Here is a 23,933-nt window from a genome sequence, read left to right on the forward strand (position 1 = left end):
GTGTTTTTAAGGGCCATGCGATCTTAAGGAATAACATCATTATAAGAGAACGCGAATTCCACAGCAGAGTTCTAATTCGAATCACTGACACGCTTCAAGAAGTGTACTCGTACTTCTAAAGTACATTCTAAAAATGGTAACAGCACTGCGAACGTTGAAGTAAAGTGAAAGAAAACTATTATTCTAATGACGTCTTTATTTACTACCTTTTAAATAAATAGTTTCTTGACAGTAGAAAATTTTCATACATCTTCGTAATCGAGGTTTTATTCATGTAATGAAACGAAATAATAACACTTATTTCTCTAATATTTGGTATTATAACCAAAAATAGAGCATATTAGAGAGAAAAAAAATTGATAAGCGATTCGATTTTTTTTTTCAAATTTTCAAAGATTTGGAGAATAACTTCTTATATTACTTCTGTCCCCAACGACAAATTGGATCTCAATCATTTTAACTATCTGTAGTTAAAATGAGTAATGCTAAACTGTATTGTGCGATCCCCTTAAAAAGTGAAATTATGCAAATTTCAATTTTTTTGAAGAAACAAAAGAAATCAATAATAAATGAACGCGAATTATAGAGTACAATACTATAGAAAAACTGCGAAATAATCCTTTTCAATCCTTATAATTTAAAATGATTGATGGGTTATTTAGATATTTTGATATAAAGACCTCTGCAATTTTTAATAAAATGATCTTGTATGAAGTTATTTTTATGGCATTTATGCCAAATTTAATTTGTTACAATTTCAAAAGATTGCATGTAAAGTCGATTTACAACTCTAAAAATAAAGAAATCTTGATACAAAATTAAAACTTTTTTAAGTAAATTTGTAGCATTCTATTTGAATCTTTGACTATTAAACTAAATAATGAATTACTTTTATTACAACAGAAAGAAAATATTTCCCTTCATGATATCAAAAAACAAATTCTATTAAGTAAATGATGAAAATATTCCTCTCTTTAAAATTTTATTTTCAACATAATATAATGTTTTCCCTTTGTAGTCTATGCACACCTTCATATATTCCGTCAATTATAATGTGTAATCACAGATTATTTCATATTTACCTTAAGAAACCCTTCATCCTCGACTGCCATACTAAACTCTTCCTAAAAATTATTTTTTATAAACTATCTTGGCTTTAATTTTTAATTTTTCCAGTGGTAAGTTCTGAAAACACCATTTGAAGAATGTAATACTGATTTTCTTGATGTAAAAAAGAATGTAAGTAATTTTATTCAAGATAATACATAAATGTAATTAATATTTTTAGAACGGATGGGCAATACTCATATCGATATAATAATACTAAAATTGGAAATAATATTTTAGAATTGTAGGCATAAATATTCGAAGAATCAGATCAAATTAAGATAAGCAACAGCTGGATTTATTTCGCTGCTGCTGAGTTGGTTTCTGTGCCTTTTTTTTATTTATTTTCTAGTAGATCTCTTTGACAACTGATATTTTTTAATCATTTTTATTTTTATTATTTTTTTTCTATTGAAAAAAAATTATGTTTGATTTTACTTCCAATTCAAACTTTAAAAAAGGTAACAAATTGCAATTCCCTAAATGTTCTTTTCCCTTTAGTTTGCATTATTTTCAAATTTTTTTTCGCTCCGAGATTGAAAACAGATAAGAAACGTATGTGGGGGAGGGGGAGAGGGGGGGTAAAAAATCACACTGAGCTACTTTACAGAAAACCATGGCGAATAATTAATATTGTTCCCAATTTGGTTCAGTCTCTCCTGCAGCCGGACCTGATCAGTATAGTTTTAGTTTAATTACAATAACTTTCTGTAAACAGAAAGATGTTTCAGGAGATGAGGCTCTAAATATTGAATAGAATCATCAGAAAAGTATCGGAAAAATAAAGTCATTAAAGAATCGGGGAAAATTAAATATTAAATTTCAAGTGCTTTATTCTTTGTTTTGTTTTGTATCCTCATGAAAATATTTTTTTGAATCCTTCTGACAAAGCATATATAATCAAAGCAATTTCAATTACAACTTTAAATAAAGGGTTCCATGAATATGTGTAATTAACCTATTATAAAAAAACGAAAATATTTCTGCATTTAAATTTTCTGTAATAATAATGATAAGGAATTCTGTAATAATAATTATATGGAAAAGCAGGATTTAATAATGCTTTTTTTTATATCTTAAAGAAGGAGTTGAATCTTACTAGCCTATCTTAAATAAGTCAGCAAATGCAGAAAAAACGTCGTTGTACTTTTGTTTAAAAGATTAAAAAAGATTAATGAACTACTAAAAACATTATGTGCAAAGGTAAAAACTAAATAAAACGTTACAAATATTTGAATCTACTTAAAATTTCTCCAGTTATTCTCTCTCTCTTTAAAAGTACTCTATGGTTATAATTCAATTGGACTAGTTACATTATACTATTAGATTTCAAAATCAGATGTACTATCTTTATCATAGGAACCTGTCAAAGAACTAAGTATTTTTTAAAAACAATTTTTCAGCCTCTTTGGAATTCTTTTAATTTATGATAATGAAGTTTTACTTATATTATTAGATTTATAAGTGAGATTTATGTTTTTTGTCAAATATTTATGTAAAATCAATGGTTATTATGGTTATGTAAAATATGGAATGATGGAATGATGAATGAATGAATTATGGAATGATGTAAAATCAATGATTATTTATTTTCTTTTTACATAAAATTATTTCAAGTCATGTTTTTGTTGTTGAATTTCTGTTTTAAATTTAATCTTATCTATTTGAAAAATTATGAAAATATGGAAGATTTATTTTCATTTTGTAAATATGATATCGTTTGAATTGATTGCAATGAATTGATGTGTTTCTTAAACATTAATTTACGCTCGGTATATAATTGACATAATAATATTGCTTAGAAGATAAAGAAATAAAATATGAAATACAAATTTCAAAATACAACTGAAGATATTTTTATTGATATAATAGTTCTAATTTTTTTAAAAAAATATATAAAATGTTATGCATTTAAAATATATCTTACGTGAAACAAGGTACTATTACTTAAAACTAAAACATATCCTCTTTTTTTACATCATATGGTGGATATGCATCTATTGTTAATAACTTATAGTGCATTTATTCTGTTCACTCAGTTCATCCAGATAATGGAAGATACAGCCCTGTAAATAAGAATTTAAAGAACTTATAAAGTAAAGTAAAAGCAACAAAATTTAAATAAATTTTTGTTTCAGAAAAAAAAATTCAGCAAAAAATAATTGTCATTCCATAGTTATTAAAGAAAAATAGATTTTTCAAGTTGAAATCAGACTACCGTAAACAAATAAAACATATTCATTTTTTAAAAATGTGATAATGTATTAAATTAATAAAGATAGCTATAGATAATTAATTATAGATAATATAATAAACCTCAAATCAAACGGAGCGTTCATTGAATTTACAAATGATGATATCATCCATAAATGGTGTACTTCAAGGTTTTAACCTTGACAGTTCGTGAGCCGAGATCTGAATTTTATTTTCTTCCTTTATAATAACTATAACTTGAACGACTCAATTTTCTAAGATCCAGTTAGAGTAAATATTTACTATTTACTCTACTTTCTTCTAATATATATTGTGCATCAAAGAGAAATGAATACGTTTGATATCCAGCAACATTTGAGGTTTTTGACAGTATTTCATGTAATTAAACAGCTTTCGATAGAGTTTTATTGCGCAGTGTATAGGTTATTGATGAAAAGGTTTCTGTTCAAATACAATAATACTTTTAAATGTGATATAATCCAACTCAGGTTTATTTTATAAGGCTTTGTGTTGCACCATATACTTTTTCCTTAATGTCAACTTCAGATTGTCGCTGAGTATAATTTCTTAACATAGAAATTTATGTATTTATAAAAATTTTAATATATAAAATAAATAAGAAATTGAAAATTGCGGAGTCATTTAAATAAGGCAGAATGTTTTTAAAATCGTTGTCACTTTTAATAACTATTATTAAAAGTCTAAGTTTCGCAACTCTTATTGGCTTATACAAGAGTCGTAATCTGTCGTCAGTTAAAAGTGTTTGAAATGCTGCAATTTATTGCAAGATACTACTACTGGGAGCATTATACTGGATTCACTTATTTTGCTTAATTTTCAACTATAAATACATTTCAACTATGTTTAATCTATTTATACTTATAGAAATCTGTCTGGAGGATATCTGATGAATGTGGTTCAGTTTTAATGCTACTTCTCGATTCTAAACGTCAGTTCATCAAAATTTCGTCAAGAAGCATTCACTTCTTTAAAATGAATATGCTTCATCTGGCATATTTGAATGCATGGTATAAAATATTCCTTTTTTCTAAAGTAAGGTAAGTAAATGAGGTCAATGAGATTATTTTGGCGAAAGCAGTAATTCATTTCCATGTTTGTTTACACATATCCAAAAAAAAATTCTATTAATGTAATTGCTGATTAATATCATAGACATTCTATTATCGAATAAGTATTGACTGAAAATGATAACAAATAAGGGAACCATTACTTAAGAAAAATATTTTTTCTGAATAAATTATAAAAAAAATTTAATATCAATTAATCTGAATTATGTAACATGTAAAGTTTAACGAAATAATGTTTATTAATATGTAGCATCTATTAATTTGAGTTATTAAGCTAATTATGGTGTTAATTGGTTATATAATACTGTTCAAAATGATAGTGTATTTTTTGATGCCCTGTTTGAAAAATGATAGTTTCTGTGATAAAAATTTCATGTTATTCAATTCTGTAATTTAAAAAAAAATTCATATTATTGTAATAATGACAGAGCATTGAATTCTATACGCATGATATTTGTAATTTTTATTACATTTATTATTTAATTTGTTATTAAAACAGCGATATGATATTATACTGCACTCTTATCAAAATGACACCAATAATTGAAAAGGTAATAGGAATTAGTTGGAATTATAATATTTATTTCATCCAACTTCAAACATGTTGTAGTTATTTTTAAAGTATAAATACTATTTTCAGTTTTTGCTCTCTTTTTCTAATTACTTTAAAAACATTTGTAACTCAGAGCAGATAAATTGTCAGCTCTTCATCAGTTCCTTCAGTAATCAAAGAGCTGCCGCTCACAAATTCCCCAAACAATTTTCATATCTGCTTACTGATGAGTTATTTATATTCAAATTCTATTTATTTATCGATCTTAAATTGATATCGATTAAAAAAGTTATATGCATTCAGTTATTTAAAATATAAGAAGTTTTTTAATTTATTTTAAGAGAGATTTGTATTTTAAATAAATCACTTTCACAATTATAATTTCATTATTGATATACATTTCTACTAAACACATTGTTATTATCTCAAATTTGGGATTCTTTCTGGTCTATGTAGAATTAAAATGAATCTGTTTTCTTGGACAGCATTATACTTTACTTTTGCACTCTCCATCGATTTATTTTTAAATTAAAATAACAGCATTCTTCTCTTACAGTAATTAGTGGAATTTTAACATCAAATTCGAAACATATATTTTCTTGCACTCATGTGCCTTCTTTTATGCATATTTTCTTACGTGACTGTGGTTGATTGCAATTTCGAGTTCAATTTTTAAGCAAAGACATTTTCAATTAGTCATTATATTCCATTCAAAGTTCAAAAAATGTTATTTTACTTGAATTTGATTCCATTTGTAGTTATATTTATTATAGACTTTTTAGTAGATTGTTTACATTTAGCTCTCAAAGAAATTTATTACATTTTGATTGAGAATACCAGCTGTTAATATTGATTAATCTATAATTATCATTAAAATAATTTCATATTTATGAAATATTTTTTATGTTCTTTCAAATAGAAGTTTCTTAAATTTTGAATCTATTGATTACAATTTTTCAATTTAATTAAAAACAAAAGCATAGATATATTATGAATGACACATCTTGCACGAAGCAAATTGCAGTGGAAACCATTGCTTTTTATCCACAACTTCAGTGCTTATACTAATGAATAATTATTTATATAGTTTCCAAATCACTTACGAAAGACTGATGTAGTCTCGCACATTCATCTTGTTTATCTGGCATACTGCAAATATGCTGTAACATACAAAAAGTAAATAAATTACCATTATCACTAATGCCGTTTTAATTAAAACAGTATGTAAATGTTTTATAATTATTGGATACATATAGGTAAAAATAATTTAACATGCAATAAAAACATCTATCTCTTTGGTGTACCTAAAGCTATGGAAACTAACCCTTTAGGTACCAACAAATAATTGCGAGTGCAGCGATAATGACAAAAAATATTAATTGGTGTTTTGCTGCTGGTGACATCAAAGTGTTTTTTATCAAAATAAAATGGTGGTAATTTTAACTAAATAAGATTAAGGTTCATAAATTGATTCATCATAAAGAGAATTGTTGAAAACTTTGTTGATCAACACGAGCTTAGAGCATTTAGATTAAACATAAAGAATGCTCAATGTGTTATAACCCGTAAGCATATGGAATTATAACAACATATGGTTCAGGTACATGAGTTTGTGATAAAGATAATTATTGGATCATCGGTTCATCTTTTGTTCTGCATAAACACTCGTTTGGGCTGAAAAATCGTATTGTCATGAATAGTAACACTTGAATTGCGACCATTTGTAAAATGGGATCGCCAGCTCATTTTTCATCACCGCTCGAAAGAAATCATTAGAGATGCGTCACTACAACCAGACTGCCAATACTGACTTTTTACAAGGAAGTCTTAGTTACTCGACGAGGCTTAGTTACTCGACGATTTCTCATTATCATTTCTTGATAGTTCTCTAAGGCAGAAATATCTAGATTGGTAAGAAAATTTTCAAAGCAGCTGGGCGTTACAATTAAGGGTTTTATAAGGAAAAATGGATAAACCAAAATTTAGTCTTCACGATGGGAACGTAATCTTTCTTTAGAAACAAAGAGATAATTTTTGTCTATGCAAAGCAAAGTTACAATGCGGTATGAGCGCTGATTCGCAATATTTCTCCGACCTATACTTCAAGCTAATTATGTCCTTAGAATCTAAAGGCATTATTCATACAAATAGACAATAAAACAAAAGGAATGCACTCGCGTGTTAGATTAATTAGTATAGGTTTGTTTGGTTCAGACAATTATTTGGTTGTTATAATTGGAAATAGTAATTAAAATGCTTCCCATAATAGCTTGTAATTCCCTTATAAAAATTAAAATGAATGCAATAAAATGAATTAATATCTGTGCTTAAAATATCTGAAAATGTATTTCATGTGAAAGTATTCTTTCAAAAATCGCAAAAAATCACATTTATAAACTACATTATAAAAATATTCATGGATACTTTTTAAATTCTGAATCACTAAAGTGATCGAAAAGATTTCCAGATCAATGGTAAGCGAAAAATTATATTTAAAAAATTGAATGAAATGAAAACTTTCATAAAAAGGGGGAGTAAAATCATATTTACTTCATTAGTGGCTTTTTGTTTTCAGGTTCCTACACAGTATAAAACTAAACAAAAATATCAATGGAAAATTAGAGATGGTTAAAAAATACGGAACTTCTTATTACAAATTTGAAGCAATGTTCTTATTTATTTAAAATACGAGAAATATCATATAAAGTATATGCACGCGCATTTTTTTAACTATACATTTTTTTTTTTAATTTTGTGACATATTTCAAAGGAATAAGAGAAATACAAAGATATTCTATTGAAGCAATAAATTGCAAAAAATGTAAAGAATAATAATATAAATAAGAATTATACTAAAATAGAATATAATTATATTTGTCTTCCATTACTCACCTTGCGAAAGTACAGGCCACCTCCCCAAGTTTTTACAAAAACTTTTTTCTGTCAAATTAGAAAAAAAAAATACATTTAAATTTATTTCTTGCTTTGTGTACAAAGAATATAAAATTAATTATGGAATAATATATTGCAAAAAAATTCAGTATAAGTAAGAATTACACTAAAATGTTTGTCATTGTTGTTTAATTTATATAAAGAAAATATTATGATTAATTTCCAAAGAGTAAATGATATAAAAATATTTTAACAATATCTCGTTCCTAAACGAAGACAAATAATTTTTTAAGAAATTAATAAGGTTGCAATATTCTGATATTCAATTGCTTACTTGGAATATTATCAAAAGAATTCATTAAAAAAATTCTTAATTTATAGGATCTTTACACATGGATATACTAAAGAATCAAGTAAACTTTTAAAAAAATTTTAACCGATAAATTTTCTTAATTATTTGCAAAAATCCTTATTGGAATATTAAGTTACTTTTTTTTCGGACTTACCCAATAATACTGTTTATATGTTAAGAATACCTTTAAGTTGCAGGAAGAATTTTGTATCATATATTAACAACAAAACAAAAAGTATATATTTCATCCGTCAAAACAGTCAACAGTATATATTTCATCTAAAATTAATACGCTTATATATCTATAATGATAAAGATTTCGCATGTTGTAGAAAATTGCTTTAAGAATTTCGAATCGATTTTTCAATTTATGCTCAAATAGAAATAATCAAAATAGTTAAAATTTTTACTTCTCCATTACCTCTCCATTTTTTATTCTTCATATCTTTTCCCTTAATTTTTTTTTAATCCTTAAGTTAAAAATTGTAATGTTAATACGCTACTTTCATCCATATATTCGAAATAAAAAAAAGTGAAATTCAATCATTATAAGCAAATAAAATTAATAATCTGCTGTTTTCAGAAGAATAAAGTTTAACAAACCGTGTATTGAAAATAAAAGCTGCTTGCCACAATTCTTTAGAATTAACCAAATAAATACCAAAAAAATGACAACTAGGATTTACGCAGTTATTTAAATACAGTCCAATAATTTAGTTTGATATTTAGTTGTCTTAATTGTTTTTAGTTTAAATTAATTTTTTATACTAACCACATTTTTTCCCTTTATTCATTCATTTTAAAAATATCTATAAGTGAATATTCCTGAATTATGTTATTATGATAGAAATGTCTTCTTTTGGAGTGAAAATCATTCTGTATGTATACATTTCCTCTAGAAATTTGGTTTTATTAATTCTTTATGAACGAAACGTTTATAAATAAAGTCTCTGTTAAAATTTTATGGATTTTTTTAAAGCAGAGTTGAGCTAAAATATTTCACTTAGAAATGTTGAGCTAACACTGTAATTAAAATTAACACTTTAAACACTAAAATAGAATTTCTTAGGACACAAATAAAGTTTTATGCTTCAACTGATATTTTCCAGCCAAGAAATCCATGAATAGATTTCAAATTCATTATTAAAAGCATAATTAAGTTGTTACAATTTGTGATCAGAAATCACACACAGACAAAAATTATTACGTAGCAAACTACTTAAAATGCAACCATTAATTTTGAGAAAATGCAACATTATAACTTGTTTGTTTGTTTGTTTTTCATTTTTTCGGAAACAGTGATATCTCGCAATATAGTTCAGTTCCTCTATGCTCTGCTATACATAAAATAGTTGTAAATAATAATAAAGGAAAGAAATAATTTTTATTCACGTTTAATGTTGTTGTTGTTTATGGCCCTTGTCATACACAAGCCCGCTGACTAAGTCAGCGATTTTAAGCCAAGTTTTAGAGTCTCTTGTTTCAGTAGCGCCATCTAAGGCCAAGAGTATGACTTAGCTACTCATTCCCTAACTCACAGCTCTTTTCAAAGGTGGACTTCATTCATACATTTCATTCACTCATCTACAGATCGTTTTTGGCTGCAGATTGACTACAGATTGGGCTGTGAATCAGAAAACAATCACCTCTTATCCAGTACCCCCAGTGGTATTGTCTCGATTTGGAGGATTTTGTGGCGACGACAGATTTATACGTGCACCGGGCACCGAGTGCACGGAAAGTCTTTGGCTGGTGGTGTTCGAGTTCACAACTCAAGGGAGTCTAATCCAACGCCCTACCAAACAGGCTATCCTGGCCCATTCAGTTTTAATAAAACTGTTTAAGAAAAGTATAATATAAAATCATTTACAAAGAAATAGTTTTCTGAATGTTTCAGAAATATTTATTTTTACACAATTTTAGCATCGCAAAATTTTAAAGAAACACCGTCAAGTAGAGTTTTGTATGCAAGAGATGAGAGCGAAGAATTCGAACTAAAAACAAATTGGATGGTGAATTCTCTCGTAAACGATTTTTATTACGAGAGAAGATGAAGAACTCAAACTGGCATTAAGAAATGCTAGTAAATATAAAAACACCATGACTAAATTTTTTAGAATTTCCTAATTCTGATAACTGCTGGTAAAACAATAGGAAAGAAGAGCAAATGAAACAGGATATCAAAGAGTTGCCAGGAATTGAATTTTTCAGATGAACATATTAAAGAGAATCATAGTCGATAATCAAAAGTATAACATTTTACAATGAATTAAAGATTTCTAAAATGACTTGATAACTTCATGCTTAGGGAGCTCTGTGTTCTCTGAATTTTTATAAATACTATTTTAGGACTTTTTATTTAAAAATTTATATTACGGAAGCAATAAAAAAGAATAGCTTTTCGAAAATAATGCTCAAATTAAAAATCAAGGAAGTGTTTTTATTATTATTATATGCAAATCAGGGTACTAGTAAAATGCATTATATTTTGGAGGAGATCAATCAAATTATCAAATTTCTATAAAAATGATTAATATGTCAATTATCAAGGAATGAATGTAGTCTTCAGATAGATTACTCATCAATATCTTTAGAAAAAGTATATTCAAACGGAAAAATATTTTTCATTTTAAGCATATATATGTTTAAAATAATATAATAAATATAGGGTATTGTAAATATAACATTAGTGCAATATTCAGACATGAAATGTTTGGTATAAATAAAATAAACTTACTCTTTTTTCTTCCTTATAAGTACAGTATTCTTCGAACATTTGTTCCACAGTTTGTGATTTATATTTGAAGAAATTACGGTTAACATACTTTATGGAATCTTCAAATTCCTATAATAAAAGAAATAGCAAAAAACAAATCAGTATTATATATTTTAATTAAACTAACATATCATACAAAATCTTACAGATTCTTATTCTATAAAACACAGTTCATAGAATAAAGATAATCAGTATGAAATATGAAAATGATGTAAGTGTCAACGAAAATTTCTATGAAGAATGGATTTTTTCTTAGATGTCCATTGAGAAGATAGCAAATATTAATGTGGGAACAAATTAGCATGTACGAACTGTAACTTTAATTTTATTCAACATGTATATATCTAATCATTTGTGGTTAATCTTTTTACAAAATGACTTAATTATAATTCTTAATTTAATTATATGACTTAATTATCTTTATCTTAATTTCTTCGCTACAACAACGTTTAAGCAACCATGATATAGAATATTTCCCAAAGTTTTCTCTTGTAAGCCTTTGATTTTTTTTTAAGAAGAAAAGAAATTTAAATAGAAAATAGAATTGTGGCATGCTGCCTTGCTATAGCTCTTATCTGTATTCCAAATATTCGGTCTTGCTTCTCTCTTCCTCATATGCAAATACACATCTCATAACTGTAACCATTTGCGTGCTTCCGCATATATCCTTTGTATGTATATCTTAGTTGGTGTGTTGGTTTTTGTAATAATCTTTTGTTAAAATAATATTATTATATCTTCAATATGTGTTGGCTATTACTCATCAAAGGCACCTAATATATTAATACAGAAAAAGGAAAAATCTCTATTCAGGAAATTCTTTACAGACTTATGAAGATAAATTTTTAAATTGTGCTGTTTTGCCTTTCCACCACGACTCAAACTTGTCTGTAAATTTCTTCGTTCTCTAGAAAAAGAGAATGTTCTATGCCACTCTAATTCCTAATCTTATTCTTTTTTTCTCTTCTCCATTCTATATGCTTAATCATGACAAAGCACGATTTTTGTTGAAGGAATTTGCCTTTTGCCGACTGTTCTAGATTATTTTTTCAAAATTTAAGTTTTAAATTATGGTTGACAATTATTCAGTTATAATAAACGAATCTTACTTCTAACTTAAGTCATTATGTGGCATCAGCCCTAGGTAAAATACAACCACCACCATGCGCTCCAATATAAATCTATTTTTAAAAATTTATTAGGCGTTTCAATAACCAGTTGTTAGACTAAAATCTTTATATTCAAAATAATTGGCAAAATCAAATATCCAGATACCTAGCCATAACCTTTGGGAAGATTTCGTCATGTTTTTTTATTTCATACGAAAGTTAATGACACTCATATATGTTATTAATAGTCCCCTTGGCCTGTCCATTTCAATGTTCTGTCTGACATCATGTAGATGCATGGTGGCACTCTTTCATATCTAGGGACTTTTGTTAGTATTTGCTTACGTAACACTTTGGAGATACGTTATCCGTCAAAGTCACGTGGTTTAGCTCTAATGAATTTATATCTATAAGAAGGCCCTAAATCTGAAATGTACATTTCCCTTTTCTCTGTTTTGTTTATTATATTTTCATACACAAATATCGCTTTGCATGTCTGTTTAATAAACTAACTGTCCCATGCAAAGTCATATATCTGACCCAAATATGCACACCAAAATATTTTCATGTAATTGCCGCTTAATTAATAATGATTTAACTCGTGTGAAATAATTAATTATAGAAAATGAAATAAAGGAAAGCTAAGTATAGCAAAAAGAAAGTTTTTTTTTCCTTCGCAAATATATTAAATTTAAATAATTACAATATCACAAATAAATGAAATTATTATTTTATTAATTGAAAATAGCTTTGCATGATTAAATAATCGTCGCTCATTGCAAGTTCAATGTATTATTGAAGCTAAATAATGATGGGAAAAAACAAAACAATATTTTCGAAATAAATTTAAGGAGTTTTATTCAGTTACATTAACGTCCAGCTTTAAAGCCACGTTGGACGTACTGGTCAGATGATGAGGACAACCCTTAAGCTGACAACTCCTCCCCCCCCCCTTTCCAAACCTCACCAGTAAGATGACATTTGGTCTCGACGGATTTGGCATGCATCAGATACACTTATACGTCGGTTATTCGGCAGAATCGGGTCTAAAATCTGAAACCTTATCATCAAGCCAACCTACCCTACAACTGTAAGGAATGCTACATCTAATGTTACAATGATCGAATCACCATTGGTCTTTCGTTATCTTTATAAAAATCAGTAGACTTTCTTCATGGTTAGCTATGCCCACGAATTAGTTTCATTTACTCTAACTTAGAAGCAAATCAAAGATTTACTGATAAAGCACGTTTAATTATATAAGACAGAAAAAAGAATACTTGACAGTGATATCATAGTATGTTTAATAACAACCAAATGAAAAAAAATATATTGTTATTTTTTATTATTTTCAGTTTTTATTATTGATAAAAATGTGAGTCTAGAAAGGTGAAGAGACTTTAAAAAATAATCTGACCTTTTCTGGCAACACGCTGATACAGTTTTCGAATTTTTTAAATCCTGGTTCACCTGAAACAACAGTATTTCAGCTCTCAATTACCAACACATACTTTTTCCCTCCATGTTGAGTAACTTTTTTCATATATATATAATAACATATAAAATAAAAATAGAACAACTCGAATGATATTTTTATTGCTAGTGAATAGCTAAAGATAGTAAAGGTATTTTATAGGTTAATAATCAATGTTAATAATACTACACATAATAGATCAGTAATTTAATAACAGAAGTGAATTTATACGATTTCGAAAAATATACATATTATTTTAGTTAGATAATTTTAATAACTTTTTTAATCATGGCAATAAATTAATATAATTTAATATAATATAAATGAATATATTCGAATGAATTTTTTTTAAATTCGAAATAGGAAATATCTGTTGACTGTCTCATGTAGCATAGATTTTCAAGAGGAATGCATTAAAATAAACTCAGCTTTAAAAAATCTGTTAAAATTCAAAAAATTGAATAAATATTTACTTTAAAAATGCATCTGAATAGGACTTACGAACAAAATAATGTTTCAAGCCTTCGATAAAAAAAAAGTTCTAATCTTGAATTGACTGTTTGCATAACTTAAAGAGGACAGTCTTTTCTATGACAAGCAAGAAATCAAAATTAGCATAAAAAATCTGAACGATTTTTCTTAATTAACAAGTACTTTCATCAGAACAAGGTTCGAGCCGACATCTTTTAACTTTTAAAAGAAATATTAGAAAATTCTGAAAACTATAAAAATATTATACCAACAGAAACAAAGGAAAAAAAAAGTATTTTTGTAACAGCACATTTAAAAAAGGACAATAAATATCTTTAAATAATAATAAAAGACAGCAATTTTAATAAATAGCTAATTATCAATCTCATAATTTCAGAAATTAAATTGATATTTCAAATCTTACAAAACTGATAATATTCATTATATTATCAATAGCAATATGTAAGATATTAGTACATGAAAACATCTTTTATCTTATTGTTTCTAATTATATATTTCGTTATTCGTTTTTTGTACAGGGTAGTCGATCCAATCCTGACACAGCACGTTCAAGAGATATAAAATTAGGATGAGTTATTCTTCAAGTACTAATTGACACAGAAAAAATCCGGGTAAAACTTATTTTTTAAAAAAATAAACATATTACTAATTTTTTTCTTATAATTTCAATTACTTCTCAAACGAAGCAAACAATAAATAAATGAAATTATTTCCCACTTTTTCCTACTTTTAGGCAACGAATGCTTAATTTCTGTTTAATTATTTGAGTCCTGATTCTTCTGGAGCGAATTATGTTCGATTTATAAAATTAATAAACATTATAAATTCATTTTACACTAAGCGTGAGTTTCTCTTATTAAAATATATACTGCAATTTTAATCAAATCAAGCACTAGTCGTATGGAAGAAAGTAGAATTTTCTAGGAAACAGTTTTACATATTAATTTGAAAGTGAAGCAAAGATCTGCAAATTCACTGTTTTCATCATACGTAAGAGTATTTTTTGATATTTTTAAATTATATTCTCTTGGCTTTTACATCATAAGTCATATGCATTATACCATGGCATTTTAAATTGTGAGCAGCGCCCAAGTAGTGTTATCTATCTACCTTACCCGTATTAACATAAAATGATGGTCTTAATTTTAGCTTCGTATTCGTAATACAATTATGAGATTTTGGAATATTTGAGATTTGGATATTATGAGATTTGGATATTTTTATTTTCCCGACTGAATCCTAATTTGATTCATGCTTTCAGTGAGAATCAAAAAAAGTAAAAACTAATTGTTTTGTACTTTGCACATATATCACAAATATATTATTGAACTTTAAGATAAAGTAACACTGGATAATAATTATTAATAAAGAGTTCAACATCCTGTAAATCTTAAACAATTTATTATTAGAAAAAATCATTCATTTAGTAAATTATACGCCAACTTTTTTACGTTAGAGAAACGAAACAGATGAAAAACATTTTCAGTTTGTTTCAATCATAATATTTTATAACGAATAAAATTCCAATTATTTTAAAATAATCTAGCAGAATAGTTTTCTTTCTGACTTGCATAACATGACGAATTCTATACTCAGTTTCGTGAATAGGTGAAAAAATTGAATATGAACTGTGGACATTTTTCTTTCGCTTCTAAACCACAGAGGGCACACATGCTTTCAGAAGGTGGTTGATCCTCGTCATACTGGTGGGTACAGAAATGGTGTGGGGTCAACTACTCCCTACCGATGATGGATCATGCTTCTTACGGGAAGGGTCGTATCGCGACCAGTAATGGCCTTAATACTCAACCTTCGTTCCTGCCAATACTAGAGTAGCGTCTGATCATTCAGATTTCTCCACGTGCCTTCAGGTAAATCGGAGTAGCTGTCTATGTTTCCTTTTACATCTAAGATTTTAGCAAATCTATTATTTTAAAATCAAGACGGCATTCCAAAATTCTTTTCTCCAATTTTTTGCGGTATTGGGTTATGTAGTTTTGAAGCACATGAACAATTGTCAGGTTATCCGCTAACAGATTTAATCTAAAACTGGGTAATGATCTACAATATTGAATAAATATTATGAATTAATTTTTAGAAAAGTTCTATGTCCTCCTGTTCACATGTGTATACAAGTTTTCTGCAAAATGAATACTTCGACAGATTAAATTCAAAATTAGACACGCATCTATAATTCTAATAATAAAATCATGTGCAAAATTATTTCTATGTAGCTTGTGCGGTATTTATTTAACTTGTTAAGAGATGTATAGATACACAGAGTGTAGGACAATGCGATCAAAATTTAAAGGAAACCTAAACTTTTCGCTAGAAAAAAAACACATACTGAATTTTATTACCCTAGTTGTTTATTAAGTTTTTGAATATTTACAGGTAGACAAATAGATAAAATTCTTAAAATAATTTTTCTTAAGTAAATGAAAACTAAATTACAGAGTAACACGGAAATGTCAGGTCGAACTTGCCTACGGTTCTATTGCTTCCTATTTATATATTTATATGGAAGAAAGTAAAAGCAGCGCATAAATTATGTAATCAGGTGAAATTAATTCACATTAGTGACGTCGCCTTTCATTTACTAATTAAATTAAAAAATTTTGGATATAGTTTCTAACAAACGACTTATCTAGTAACAAAAATTTTTGAAACTGATTAAACCTGGATAATTTTATCAGTTAGGTAGCAAAATTAACTTCTTTCTTACCTAAGACACAATTAACATATGTCCAGCAATCATAATACTTAGCCACATCTTCTGGTTCTGGTAAAACGTACTCACCAGAAACAAGCAAATAAAACAAACACAGTATCGCAACGCTAAATGCGATTCTCATTTTGTAACTGGAATTCGATCGAATAGAACGTTCGGAACATTCAACGCTTTTGAATCATATAAACCAAGTTCAACTTTTATTCATCATAAAAACAGTTTTATGTGTATTTTTTATTAAACAAAAGACAAGTACACATGAATATACAGGAATAACATTTTTTTTCCGCATGAACGTTAATAAGGAATTCGCGAGGCTCTATATCAGCTTTAACTAAATTCATTCAAACGTAAGTGATTCCACAAACTAATGCTATAATAACATAAAGATCTTTGTTACTTCTATCTTTTATTTCACAGTTCAAAGAATGTAAAAAACAACTAGTAGATTATGCGTTTTGGGTGCGAGATTTTATTCTTCCCCAATTAAAGGTAGAGGTGATACGACTCAAGGTTTTATGTTATCTGTTTTTTGTTGTCCGTTCTGTCTATAATAATCTCGATGAATTCAATTAATATGGCGTCCCAGTGGTATGGCAAACGCCTCATTATATCTACACCATTTAATATGAATGTGCTCATAATTGGCAATGGATATATCTTTTGCTACGGAAATGCTTTCTATTTAAATATAGCAAATTATAAAAAGCATGCGGAGTTATAAAAATCTCAACAACTTGATTTACAAAGTTCACAAAATTCAAAGGAAAAGTTTTACATCTACTTTAAATTGAGTAAAGAATTCGTTTTACGCATTAAGATTTTTCCAACTCTATTCATATTTACTATATCGTTATGAAACTATATATATTTATAGCTATATATCTGAGTATCATATTTTGAAATAGAACTTCAAAATAGGGAAACTTCATGAGAAATAAAATTCAATAAACTGATTTTTTTAGTAGGTTCCTTTTTACTTCTTAAATAAAGTAATTTTTTCTTCTTTAAAATTACTATTTTAGAAAAAAAGAAAAAAAATTTGAAGGCTTTGTTAAGACAAAGTAGCAGAAGACAATATAATAAACATTACTTAGATTAACTTATCCCAAAAATCAGTTATAATGCATTAAGAAATGTGTAATATCCTATTTTATCTTGCTTTTAATCTGTGCATCTGAAAAGCCCAAAACTTGAATCTGTCATTTTAAAAAGGAATCATCTCCAATTTTTTTCACCAATTCCATTTTTAGCGGTTACGTTTTTTTTTTTTTTTTTTGTTTTTTTTAGCATCAGCTAATATATTGCATATGAAAATGGAATATTTCATTCGTTTACCTTTTTCTAGACGCATTTCGTTCAAGAGTTTATTCTGAAAAATTTACTTCATCCTCAAATCTCTTCCGTCACGCATGCGCTGACTGTCTAAATTTGATAGAATCATTTACAAATACATATAAATTCAAAGTCACACATCGAGTTATAGATGATACTAAAATTTGATGGCTAAACTTACTTGAAAAATTGATAGCATTTGCAATTGATCATTATATGCTTATTAGATGGTGCTACCATCTATCGGTAGATTTTCAAATCATTTTTACTTTCTTGCATATGCATCATTGCAAGTATATAAAAACAAAGTATTTCTATCGACAAAAATATTTATAAAATATTTATGAAAATTCATAATATATTTTCGAACTCGATTCTTTTACAAATCTACTTGCTCCGAAAAATACATTTTTCAGATTTGTCTGTCTATGAATAAGATAAATCATAGATGCGTTGAGCTAGACAAACAAAATTTTATACACAGACTTTAAACCATGTTTGTAAATTTCTATCAAATTTTGAACGAAATCATTAGGGTCTGTCTGTCTGTCCTACTTCCCCTAAGGATTTCGACTTATTCGTACAAACTTGTAATATTTTGACTTGTACAAGTCAGTAATCATACAAGTCAGCAAGATAATTACAATACATAAAATTGATTCATATTGAATTTTGAACCAAAACTGTCAAAGGGTTGACCATTTGTCCTCAGTATTTACACGTGCATTTAATAGTGATAGCTCGAAAATGCAAATAAAGAAATTTTTTGACGAATTTTTTTGACTATAATTATAATTCTATGTCAAATTTTTTGTTTCATTTGGTCAGGAAAAAACATTCAAAATACAAATTCGATTTTCGGGAACTTGTGTATGAAGAGCATGCCAAATACTAATTTTAAAAAACTGGTAATAATCGCATGCTAAATTATTGCCAAAATTAGATATTTTTGCTACGACTGCAATTAAGATATCAGAGAAAGCCATAATAAAATATATATTAAACCAATACATTTAATAAATTAAACGCTACTGTGGAATTGATAATTTTTTTCAGCAATTCATCTTCATAATTTAATTTTTTTGTTGAATATGTTTCAACATTACCACACATTTTAGATAATAGCAGAAAGTATCAAAATTGTCTTTAATTTCTTTTTAGTTGAAAAATGCAAAGACATCAGAATAAATATGTAATAAATTATTAATTATAAAATAAATATGAGATAAATAAGTGCCTGATCACGCTGTACTTTACTAATAAGTGTAAGTATATTTATCTTATTGTAGCGTTTAATTGTAGGTGTTGACACTAACAAAGTAAGCAGAAATAGTGATACAGCTCAGCAGCCATTGACTTAGCTTTAAGGTCAGTATTCCAAAAAAAAAAAAAAATCACTTTCCTTCAGGCTCTCGGGCTTACATAGGATCTCTGATAAGACATAACACGCCATGAAATTCTCTAGAAGGTTTGTCAAATCCCATTGACAAAAAGAGATAGTACATTATTTCTTGTATTTTCCAGATTTGTTTTTTTACTTCTTGACTTTTATTTTGTTTCCATGTCACCACTCATCGTCAAGGTTGGTATTCATTAGCCCGGCATTTATTTAGCAATCATTAAGAATCTATATAAACCTCTTTTTCCAGTGTTGAGACCAAGTACAACAGCAGTACAGAATCGTGACAATATAGAAAATCTGCAAAAAAGAAATTAATTTTTCACTTTAATTTTAAACTTAACTTTTAATAGTCATTTTCAGTTAAATCTAGTTAAATTTTGTAAATATAATTTGCTTACTGTGAAATAAAATTCCTGACATTCTAAAATTTTAATTGAAATTTTATCTCATCTGATTTTTAGGGAGTTAGTTATTCCATAAAATTTCACGATTTCTCACCGATTTATATAACATTTCGCGAATTAATGGCCTCGGTTTACCAATTATGTAAGAAACAAGTTTGTAACGATTTTCTATTTTCTATTTTTTTTTTTCGTTTGTGCATTACAGAGATTTCCTTCTGAGTCGTAATTTCCTGACCAGAAGATAATTTTTTTCCTCTTTTGCAATATATAATGCAACAGAAATAAAAAAATGAAAATAAACTTGATGAATTGGCTACGAAAACATATTATGTTAACATCACAGAAGGAAAATAAGTAAAAAAACATTGTTGCAGCTAATAAGATACATAAAAGATCAATATGTTCAAAAATCTAATGTTTTTTTTTAATCATATGAGAATCACTAAAATCTGTACATTGAATCTTCAGATCAAGGTTACCTTCATGAGCACAATTACTTGAGTAAATATTAAAATAAAAGTTAAAAATTATCTATAATAGCATACATAGAAACGTTCTCGATGCTTCTTTCTCACAACACCTGCAAGTATTGCCATGAAATCTTAATAAGTTAAAAATTCTAATACTTGTTTTTGAATCTTATGAAGCTATTGGAGCACATCATTCACCCTTCAGATCCTTTATTTTCTTGAACATGAAATACAACTCATATGAAGAAGGAAATTGAAATTCTTGAATTTTTGTCTCCTTCGCTAAGTCATCTAATTATTTCCGAATATTAATTCATTTGTAGGAAAGAGGCTTGTGCGATAGTAAGAACCGAAATCCTTTCTTTTAGTCTTTATATAAACAAAAAGCATTATGGAAATGTGTGTTTGTACTTATGTGTGCCTTCGTATCTCCTGAACAAATGAATGAATCCCAACAAACTTTCAAGTTCATAATGCAAGACAAGAGTAAGAATGTTGACAACTATTCAAAAAATATAGGCGACTTCTTTCAAGATGAATTTTTTTGAAAAACGTCCGAAAATAGTTATATTTTTAAATATTTATATAAAAAATATTGGAAAAAAACATTTATGAAACTAAAATATACCAATTAAGTGGTAAAAGTTTTTTTAAAAAAAATTGGGAAAAGAGGCTTTTTTTAGGCTAAAAAGAAAAAGAAAAAATCTTCTAGTTTAGATGTTTATCATATAATTTGCCACAGGGGAAGCGCCTCTTGTTTTGATCGTAGCGCCAACTAGGGCCAAGAGTACGACTTGACTACGCACACATCACTCATTCGCTTGCACGACCCCTTTTTACAGTAGGGCACAGCCACACACAGAAGTAGGAGAACAACCATTCCCAAATCGGGACTCGAACCCAGGGCGCTCAGATCACAGGGAAGATGCGCTACCCCTATGCCAGGATGCCGGCATGAAGTTCAAAATATTATTGCAAAGCAACTTGAATGATTCAAATACTTTTTTTATCATGTGAACTAAGAAAGAAAAATATTTTTTGAATAAACATTGAAATTGCTACGAAAACAAAGAAATGTGTGGTAATATAATGAATTTTTAGTGGCGAGTTTCGAAATAAAATTATTTAATGGGATAATCGGTTTTTGTGCCTTGAATGCAAAATATTAAAATAAAATTTTAAAGTCATGCCGGAAAGTAACATAAATAAAATCTGTATCTTAAATTCATAAGGATTCTATTTTAAACATCTTAGTTACAAAGCAGTTTGTTGTGAAAATAATTTTGAAAGAAATCTTACGTCTGGTTTCAAGGTCTTCAGGCAGTCTTCAATCTTTTGGCCGGCTTCATTTGAAAAGATAAAAGTGTATTAGCTTCAAACTAATAATGTTTTTGATGATTGTTTAATATTCTTTCTAAAAGAAAACCTTATCTAACGTTTACCTAAAAGAAAACCTTAAAAATTTAAATTGTGAAGAAGTATTACTTAATAAAATAGTCAGAATGTCATGCCTAACTAATACCTTTTTCGTAAATTTGAAAATTATTAAAACAATCAAAATACACTATTGAATGTTATTGTATATAATGTAAAGCATTTTAAAGCTTGAGATGTTTACAAAGGTTAAAATCATGAAACAGTTGTAATTCTTTTACTTAAAAACAGCAAATATCAGTACACTTATGACAATTACTTTTAAAAGTATCAGTGCGGCAGCATGAAAGTTTGAATTTTTTTAATAAACCAAAATAATTTTTACAGATCAAATTTTTAAAGTTTTTATACCACAAATTATAATCGAACTTTTTATTTTCTCCAAAATTGTTGCTTCACACACCTATAACCTTATTTAATCTTCGTGTAAAATATTATTCATTTTTAATTGAAAATACAGACTATTTTAGTAAAATTAAAACAAAATATAAAGAGAAGTAATTACAAAAATTATTAAAGAGAATGTGCTGAAAGAGCGTTTTATCTCGTTGTCATTTCAACAAGTGTATTAATAAATGATTTTAGTTTACGGTTATTTTTATATTTTCTTTTCAAGTTTCTATAAAATAATAAAATTAACAGAAGATAGAAAAATTCGTCTGGATTTTAAATCGATCATAAAATAAATTTTCAACGGATGATTAAAAATTCTTCTAGATCAAGATGCACACAAAATTAAATTTCGTAATTCTATCGAGACAAATTTTATTTTAACTAATATTAGTTTAATTAATAATCATAAAGTTTTAATAATTATAAATTCTACGAATAACAAATACAAAAATTCTATTTCAATAATTGTAATTGCCGTATAAAATTTCCTAAATAGCAATGTAATATACACAATTTATTCGTTCTATTCATTGAAAAAAAAAGGATTTAATTTTCATTTCTGTTATCAGATATAAAGAGAATTAACTAATAAACTCCAAAAGCACTTTTTTATATTATTCCATTTTTAATAATAATAATGAATCAAATTTTTCCATTATTAATATTATATAATAAATGACAATTTTGTGACTCTGTTCCGCTTTTGACAATGGCCAATAAAGATAAACATTTATTAAAGTAATTATTCATGAATTAAAGTAAATAGTCACGAATTAGAAATTTTTTTAAATAATAAAGAAAATACTTTTTTGTTCTATTGAAAATTTCAGTCTTACCTGAAACACAGTTCGTATACGTCCAGCATTTATAATATTGTTCCAAGTCTTCAAGTTTAAGTGTCAAACCCTGAGCGATAACAAACAGGTCCAAAAAGCATAAAATCGCGATGCTCGATTTGTCCTCCATGATGTACTGAGTTAGTAGATGGAACCACTACTTTCAAGAAGTTTTCAACCGTTTTTATACTATGCATGAATCGGATTAAGTTTTTATGCATTGTAAAATTTTGAAATATTGTTATTTGCCTTAATATTAAGTTAGATAAAATAAAGTATTAAGAGCCAAGGACATTTTTTTGATTATGATTTATTTGCTATGAATTCTCATTTATGGTTTCATATTGTCGTTATTGCTCAAGTCTAATGACCAGATAAAATGTAACTATGTGATATGATTTATCGATATTTTCTGATTTTTTTCCCCAAGAACGAAAGTGTCGGCGCTGCCGAGCTTTTTTTTAATTTTTATTTCTCATCAAAAAAATTAATAAGGAAAAGACTGCCCTTTTAGTAAGTAAATGTAAACGAAAATAATTGGTATGACACCATATTTAAATTTTTTGACAACATTTAATTGACGTAGGACGAAACATAACACACAAGAACACTATTACAAAATTTAGTACGTAAACCTCATAGAGCTCCGAAAATCCATCTTTTTTTTCTCTCGGCACCGTCTCTCCCGCCGTACTACTTCTCCCCACTCTTCCCTTCAGTTCGTTTTCTGGTTCTAATCATCCGCAGCGCCCTCACACGCCGCCCCTAAGAGAAAAACTGGTCTTCAAACGGCAAAAGTTTTTCTCTGATTCCTTTGGACAAAGTTAATAACATATAAGGAAAAATAACTAAACGAAATAAGAAAATCTCA

General features: G+C 27.4%; 1 protein-coding gene across 1 annotated transcript; it reads right to left on the reverse strand.

Annotated features, from left to right (window-relative positions):
• Nucleotides 1–2,999: 2,999 nt before the first annotated feature.
• Nucleotides 3,000–16,940, reverse strand: LOC129969516 (uncharacterized). The gene is made up of 6 exons (XM_056084122.1): nt 16,783–16,940; nt 13,509–13,561; nt 10,944–11,051; nt 7,855–7,902; nt 6,066–6,122; nt 3,000–3,173 (listed from the first exon to the last, which is right to left on the reverse strand). Exons 1-6 carry the CDS (start codon nt 16,910–16,912, stop codon nt 3,111–3,113), a joined length of 459 nt encoding a protein of 152 aa, XP_055940097.1. The 5' UTR covers nt 16,913–16,940; the 3' UTR covers nt 3,000–3,110.
• Nucleotides 16,941–23,933: the final 6,993 nt, after the last annotated feature.

Source organism: Argiope bruennichi, chromosome 5 (genome assembly GCF_947563725.1).
Source record: "Argiope bruennichi chromosome 5, qqArgBrue1.1, whole genome shotgun sequence".
NCBI lineage: Eukaryota > Metazoa > Arthropoda > Arachnida > Araneae > Araneidae > Argiope > Argiope bruennichi.